This window comes from Coniophora puteana (assembly GCF_000271625.1).
Source record: "Coniophora puteana RWD-64-598 SS2 unplaced genomic scaffold CONPUscaffold_42, whole genome shotgun sequence".
Lineage (NCBI taxonomy): Eukaryota > Fungi > Basidiomycota > Agaricomycetes > Boletales > Coniophoraceae > Coniophora > Coniophora puteana.
The window spans coordinates 1-7,940 of record NW_006913094.1 but is presented as its reverse complement, the minus strand read 5'-3'; the positions used below and the strand labels follow the sequence as shown (position 1 = coordinate 7,940).

The following is a 7,940-nucleotide window of genomic DNA, read 5'->3' as shown; positions in this document are numbered from 1 at the left end:
GGGAGAACATATAAATTGCATACTGTTTCGATGGCATTTGACCTCACCATATGAACCCATGCCTGCCACACGCTCAGTTTCAGCCTCTCGTTCTACTCGTCGAGGGTCGCCGATTTCAGCTTCAATTTCTTCATACCACCCTACTCCATATTTCTTCACTCAAGCTGAACGCACTGCAAAGATTAATCGTGTTAACAGGCAGACTTATGTTGATGCACTGATTGACTATCCTATAGGTTCTGTTATCGAGTACCCTGGGACGGGCAACAGCAGTGATTCTTCGATAGCTTACCGGTTTCAGGTAGATCCTGACCACTTTCTTCACCCCAAGTTCAATCTCCAGTATTCTGTTGGTGATGGCCATGGCGGGCATCCCAAGGTCGAATGCTATCTACTCAGAGATAAGGACGGCAAGTCCGTGCCTTGCAAGGCGCTCCGAACTTCATGTAAGTGTTGTATCACCACATCATTACCTTTCAGGCTGATTATCTATCTACATCCTCAAGGCCGTGGCATTAAATACTGCTCTGCGCACATGCGCATCTCTCCATATTGCTTTCCTTATCCAAGCCCTGCTGATGGTTGTTCTCCCTCGAGCCTATCAAGTCTTGATGATGCTGAGAAGGAGGTGTTCATGAAGACGTTTGCAATCTACTGTGTTTTGGTCAGCAAAGGATGTTCATTCCGTGCTAACCATGATTTGGATCCCTTGCATACCACCAGTCTCACGCAGTCAACAGGAGAATCTGACGAGTTTGGTGATCCCTTAGACAATACTGATACAGAACTCGGCTCTGAGGCAGACCAAGACACTAGTTTTCGACGCAGTTGCACTGATACCTGCCAAGGGAAGATGGTTCTGCATTGGAACCAGTTTAACAAACCATTTTTACGGTACGCGCAGTTCAAACGACAGCTATTAACATCTGTTTGCTTAACCAATTACTTTGTAATTGTCAGTTCTGGTCCCGGGTCAGCCGCGCTCACTTAGTACTCCATAATCTCGACGAGTATAATGTACAGTACCTGGAAGCACTTCTCCGGGGCAATATGGCAGTTATAGATTTTACCGAGAGCCGGGCTGCTGAGCTAGGATATGGTCCTTGAGTTCCGTGCAACTATTTTTCTGCCCCACTTAAGCACGAGATACTTTGTCGTAAGTGTTTCTCAATTTATATCAAAATTTGTGACAGCTCACTGGTTGTTGGTTAGCATCATGGCACCGCACGGCTGATGGTAGTCTGAAACGAGGAGAGCTTTCAACATTAATTTGTCGCTGCCCTGTTAGCTTTGTGATCTATGAGCCACTCGACCTCCGCCGCTGTCCTCAGATTCTTATAGTTTGTCGCAATCAACACTCACACCCTCCGCCCCCTGCTGTTCGAACTCCACCTATTGTCAAAGCCTATTTCATTCAGCTTCTAGTTGACATGGGCTGGAAGCTTGCTGATGCCACCCCTCGTCGCATCATGCTGGACTCGGGACTCATTGGTGGTCTTCGGCGATATCTTCAGTGGCCATCTTCCATCACACGAGACCCAATGTTACAAGATTTGCACCCATCTCTTGGTAACCTTGACCATACTACCCGTCTAATTCTTGAGCTGCGTAGTCAGCATTTCCCTGCAGGAACTGGTTTCGAAGGTGATTGTCTTATTTATAACCATTTTTATACTGGGTGCTTATCCAATGTTAGGTGCTCAGCTGATGGCGCGTCAGCATGAGACGCTCCCTACTGAGGAGTGTTACATTCGCTTTGCTGATGAATGTACGGAGGGAAATGAGAAATTCCGAATAGTTATTTGCATGTCCCCTCAGATGTCTCGTCATCTTCTTTCTGCAAAGCGCCTGTCTATTGACACTTCATTCAAACGTCTACACGGATGGCAGGAGTTTGAAATGGAAAGCTGGGATAACGAGAACATGAAGTGTATGTTCTCATTCATCTAACATATCTCATGTTCTAATCTGTTCTCAGCTGTTGTCGGTGATAGAGCATTCACCAGCTCACAGACAGCTATTGCTCATTTTGTCCTGTTTCGTCTCATTTTCGAGATTGCTGAGCTTGACACGGGTGTACCAGTGGCTTTTCGGCATATCCATGGTTATGGATTCGAGTCTGTCATAGCTGATGGGCATAAAGGACAAGGTCTTGGTGAGTTATCAGTCAACCACAGTGTGGTAGTCCTATTTACTTCGAAATACAGGGCTTGGGAAGTTTTGCATGCACTTGTGCCGAGGGATGGAGGTGTACTGCAGTAGTGAACCCCACCGTCGTCTTTGTGATCTGGGCCCTTATGATCACCTACGCCGTTTTTATCGTCCCTGTGTTGTCCACTACAAACGCAACATCCTGGCCATTCGCAGTCATATTACATCAGAGGTCCAGGCAGATATGTTTAGTTTGTCCTCATGCGAGCCTCATCCCGATTTTGAGGGTACTCTTAAGCTCATTGCAAACGGGGGAAAGAAAGCTAAAGGTGTGTATATTGGCTCTCTCGTACTGCGTCAGGACTAATTTCACATCTAGCGTGGCTCAACGATAAGGTGACAGGAACAAAGTTTGCGCTCACCGCAATCTATTGGCCTCGCAGCTTGATTCCACTTCATATCTGGAAAGCCTCTCCATCAACTACAAATGGCAACGAGCAGGCGCATCGCAGCATTAACCGCGATGGAGTCAACCTGACTCTCCTCGGGGGTATCATGCGTGGCTTCCAATATGATGAACGTGCTATGCGAAGCATTGCATACCAACAAGATACAGGTGTCCTAAATAGAGACTACATGGCTACTCATGTATACCGAGCCACTCGTTCAATATCGCGCCGTGGTAAGCCATTGTTCTGGAGTATTGACGCATGAGCTGATTTGAGTATTGTCAGTACGTTCACAGCGGCATCAAGTTGAGGCTGACATACACAGTGGTACGACAGTTGCAGTGGCCAATGGCCAATACAGCCAGTATGAAGGGGCTGCAGGTGATGCGTATGACCACGCGACGACAACTGTTGACCAACATTACGGCGCTGAGAGTCAACTTCAACTTCCAGACAATGCCGTTACTTACCAGTATCCGAACAATGTCTCCATCCATCCTGACACCAGCGATATCCCATCGTCATCCTTCAGCACCTTGGCATGGGCTTTGACACCTGGTGCTCATGTCAGCGACCCCGTTGTGACAGAATACCGGACTGGGCATATACGTACCATGGAACCAGTATACATTAGCACTTACAGCGCTTTGGCCGGCGCGTTGGGCGCCAATGGGAATGAACCCACGAGCAAGCTGGTGCGATGGCTCCCCCTAGGGCAGATGTATGCGCGCTTGCAGAGGATGTCGGGCAGAGGCGTGAGGAGTAGGTGTAGCGAGGATAGAGCCTTCTGTCGAGAATAAAATGATGTAATTAGTTATGATTGGCAAATTTACCTGATACCTGAAAGGCAAAGGGAGGACTTACGAACAGGAGAGGGGAGGGGATGAGAGGGGAAGGGAGGGGAAGAGAGGGGAAGGAAAGGGGAAGAGAGGGGAAAGGGGAAGGGGAAGAGGGAGGATGCTACACGTTGAGGCGACATCAGCGAAGACAAGCGAGCGTAAATGCTGAGTGCGATCTTGTTACGACTCATGGGAGTTGCCGGGGTCCGCCCATCCTAAAGAGGTCAGTTTTTGGCTTCGAGCCAAAACCTGCTGGTACTTGAACGCTTAGATAAGCGAGATCCAGCGAGTCGTAACAATCGACAGGAAACCGACGGGGACGGAAGATGGTAACAAAGACTTTAAACCCACCGACTCTATTGAGTTTGAATTGATCCTTTCAGATATTTTGTGGTCATCGATGCGGGGATGAATTTTAAATCTTTCTATAAAACTGCGATGCTGTGTCAATTTTCCTACGAACATCTCCTATATTGTTGCAATGATTTAAAATCGTCCGCCTGTTCAAGGCTTCTGATTGGCCCGCTAAGGTCCTTTTTTATCCTCTTTATACACATACGGTTCCTGTTCTATTTACAATCTTCTCACCGCTTCGATCCGTCATAAATGTTATAAATCTTGCAATAGCAACGATGCATCGATCAATTTCGCCACAGAACGTAAAGTGAGGATGCGATGCGCTTGCTCGAGCCACTCAAGCCTGGGCGCACATGGGGATTCACTTGACCCCTTATTTTCATTTTGCACAGCACCTCGAGGCTCAATTCCTCAAGTTTGGTCCCTGCTATGATATATGGGCCTACGGCTTCGAGCGATTCAACGGTTTGATTTCTCATTTCAATCACAGCCAAAATGAAGGAGGTGAGCTCGAGGCCACTCTCATGCGACGTTGGTGGTCCATCACTTTCAACTATGAGCTTGTAAGTGCCTCTTTGGTAGGGCCTGCGATAATACGTTGGATTATTTTCTAGATCATGCAGCTGGAGGCTTTACCAGACAAGACCAAGGAGGATCAGGAGTGTATTGAGCTTCTAAAGGACAAACTGTGCGCTGCAAAACTCATTGGCACCAACGCAATGAAGAGCCATCTGCCATCACGTTTACTGCGCACGGTCGGGGTTTCAACTCAGCTCACGCAGAAGAACCAACTCTCTGTGAAATGGTCTTACAGTATCTCAGGCGTCACTGGCAAGGTGATCTCAACCTGCTTCAGAGCACGGATGTGACAGGCCGCGGAATTAACTTCTCTGGATGGGTTTCCTCGTACTCGTGTATGTGCCTCAGATCGTTGCGGTATGGTGCAGCCTCCGAATCCCAACATCGGGGCCAATCTTCCAAGTTTGCGTACTTTGTTACAGGCAATCGGCCGAGACACAATATCCGCTTCACGTTGAGGAGAAGTACAAGGAGGATCAAAAGCTCAAGACTGATATTTCTTTGACCCGTCGCTTCCATGCGGGCCCAGATATTTTCGATTTTCCATGGACGATTCGGTACGTACTTTACATGTTACATTTGAAGGCTCATGCATTCCTTTCAAGAGCCAGTGATCTTGGCGTTGCATCGTGGGACGCAGAGACTTATGAGGAGCTCGAAGTCATTCCAATGACATCACTTTCTGGGCACTTCGTATTAGCACCAGCCAGTGTGAAGGAGCGTGATCGATTGACCTTGGGATATAATTGCCTATGATCATGTACGCTCACTTTTAGACATCATACTAACATCACTGACCCTTCGGTTGTCTAGGCAGCCCCAGACCTGGATCGAACTGGGACTGATTTTGAACAGTAGTGAGAAAATAGATAAGAATATTAACTTTGATTTGTCCCTTACGCTTTTCGAGTGAACGCGGGTTTCTGTGCCCTTCGATGTAACGCACCAGTGGGCGTCCCGGAAGGCCACATGGAATGCAAGAGTGCGGAACCGGCATGGTGCACAATAATGTCATGTATACACTGTTATATGGCCATGGTATATCTGTGTATATGCAGATTGTGATGTAACACATATGTTCCGGATGCATGCACGCTATGTGGCCGTCCGGGACGCCCACTGGTGTACAAGTGCGCTGGCCTATACACACAGCCTCCGTGGCCCTCCGGGAAGCCCACGATAGTGTGGTGCACCTGTGCCACTGTGTCCCTCCGGGAAGGCCACACTGCACATCTACCATTACCTCCCTCCAGGGTCAGCACCGTGGGTCAGCACCGTAGTCAGAGGCGTGGAAAGCCCCAGCTCTGACCCTAGGACGGGCATCAACTGACCCTATTATCCACTTATAACCCCTACTATTTTGAGCAGGCACTCTGTGTTTAATGCTTAAACATGCACTCACGCCCACCGCACGTCCACGAGGAACGGTCAGGTAAAGATTAATACCTTATTCACGCATAGACTTTTGCAAGCGAAATTTCATTCTTTTTCTGTGCTAATGTATATAGCCCGTATCTTTAAAATTATGGATGAATTTTTGATGGTGGCTGAAACCTTATTGTCCATTTGCCTAACTTATACTATGACCCTGAGCTTCAAGTAGCCTTCTCTCGGTGGAACTTATACGAACTAGTGCGTTATGGGTATGGTTATATTTTGCACAGCATGAAATTGCGCCCTTTCAGGTTTGCACAGCATTGGTCCTCTTTATGTACGTTTTTTTAGCACCCTTGCGCATTTGCACAGCACGGAATATCATAGCTTCCCGAATTACCTGCTTTAGGATGTGCGAAATGATATAAAAGAGCTGTGGTTCTTTTGTGGTTCTGCAGTTCTGTCATTTTCATCCGGTTCCCATCCGGTTTCTACGGTGTCCATCTATGCTCGCAATTGTCCTGGGCGTGTTTTGTCTTTTGAACGGCCGTCGGGTTCAGCAGACTTCTGCGGGGTTGACGGCGATCGTGTTCCATTGTTTTTATGATACTGCGTTCAAACGCGATGACGCGGATTGACATGCCACGGAGTTGCTGACTTATAGCCCATTTGGTGACCAGCCTGTTGCTGAGAGTCTCGCGCTGGTCTTTGCCAAGTCGTCTTTCCTACCCGGTTTTATGTTAAAACTAGTTCTTATTAGACTTCTCTCGCTCGTGGTACAAGCATGAGATTGTTCTACCTAGTTCTTATTCGACTAGGAGGAACACGTAAGTAATGAATTAAAAAATTCGTCGGGCAAGGCAATACCAACTTACCCTCTCTCGCTCGTGGTACAAGCGAATGAGGGTTTGTCGGTGGCTGAAACCGCCTGTATAGTTCGTGTGCGTGCTTCTCCCGCTCACCGCCACAACTCGTGCCTCGCGGTGCTACACACTCATTCTCCGAATTCCGATAGTCTACTATCCAACTCGATTCGCAGCCAGTCCTTTCCTATTCCAGGGGACCCCAGTGTAGCATCTTACTACGAAAAGGCACCCGAGATGCAGCAACCGTTACTTATGGCTGTCGGTCGCATTTCAAGTTCCAAGGAGGTTGTCGACGGCACGGTGACATTCGACCTTACTATTCAGGAATTTGTCCACAAATCTCGTTGTGTGTCGGTCGTGCAGTACGCGTTATATTTTTTTGATTGTATCGTCTCTATTTGTGTCTGATCATTTCCTAGCAGAGTGCCGAATGCGCCGAGGTAGGCACATACTCACGCACCACAGGCCAACTCGATCGTTGCTGTGCTCGCGGTTGCTGCGGGCGTCATTCCTTCAGGCTTGGTTTGGGTTCAGCTCTTTCAGCTCAGCGTGGACATCGCTCCTGCGCCTGTCATTTTCAGCGTACAAACGCGGACTATTCAATCAACGATGGATTCGTTACGCTTAACAGCATTCCTTCACGTGATGAGATGCTTCCTTTTATACGTAGGGTATCCAGCCGTGCGCAAGAATAGGTTGAGATAGTATAGTCTGTATAGGAAACATCTGCGTTTGCGTACTTGGGCACTGTATGATAATAACAATGATATCGGATGTTGACGTTGACGTTGGATTGGACTTAAGTTTCTCTGAACGAGTGCGTTTTTGCTTTCGAACAGAATACGCCAGTGTGTCTCATTGTTCGTATTGATAATTCCGGAGCGGGAGCGAAGGGCCCGTCCTTGTAGTTAAGATCAATAATCTCCCTCCTCTACATCGTCTGGAATATAGTCAGAGTCCAATTGGTGATTCAGCTGGTCCCAGCTTGGTCCCAGCACGGCCCCACTAAAACAATTAGATTTGACCGAGCTGGACGCCCGCTTTGCCGTTCCCTAGTCAATACACCATATCATAGTTGTGAAGGCACATGTCCTCACAATACAATAAGCGAGAAGAGCGTGACACAAGCCAAGCAAACCATCAATGACTACCAAGAAACAAACAAAAGATGCATCGCCCAACGAAGCCAGAACCGGTGTTTAGGGCGAGTAAAGGTACCTCACGTTGGTGTTATTGTGGGCACAGGAAACAGGAATTTATCCGCTATTGATGCACTTGTGTCACTCCGGACTTCTAGAATCAGGTGGACGCAAAGATGAGTGCAG

At 47.9% G+C, this 7,940-nt stretch overlaps 1 protein-coding gene across 1 annotated transcript; it reads left to right on the top strand.

The window, feature by feature from the left end:
• Positions 1–1,050: 1,050 nt before the first annotated feature.
• CONPUDRAFT_147995 (uncharacterized protein) lies at positions 1,051–5,131 on the top strand (the record flags this gene model as incomplete). The annotated part of the gene is made up of 11 exons (XM_007777762.1): positions 1,051–1,099; positions 1,213–1,644; positions 1,697–1,930; positions 1,979–2,155; positions 2,208–2,480; positions 2,531–2,833; positions 2,937–3,295; positions 4,189–4,359; positions 4,411–4,632; positions 4,724–4,932; positions 4,981–5,131. The coding sequence occupies 11 exons, from the start codon at positions 1,051–1,053 to the stop codon at positions 5,129–5,131; spliced, it is 2,580 nt and encodes an 859-aa protein (XP_007775952.1).
• Between the last annotated feature and the right edge of the window lie 2,809 nt (positions 5,132–7,940).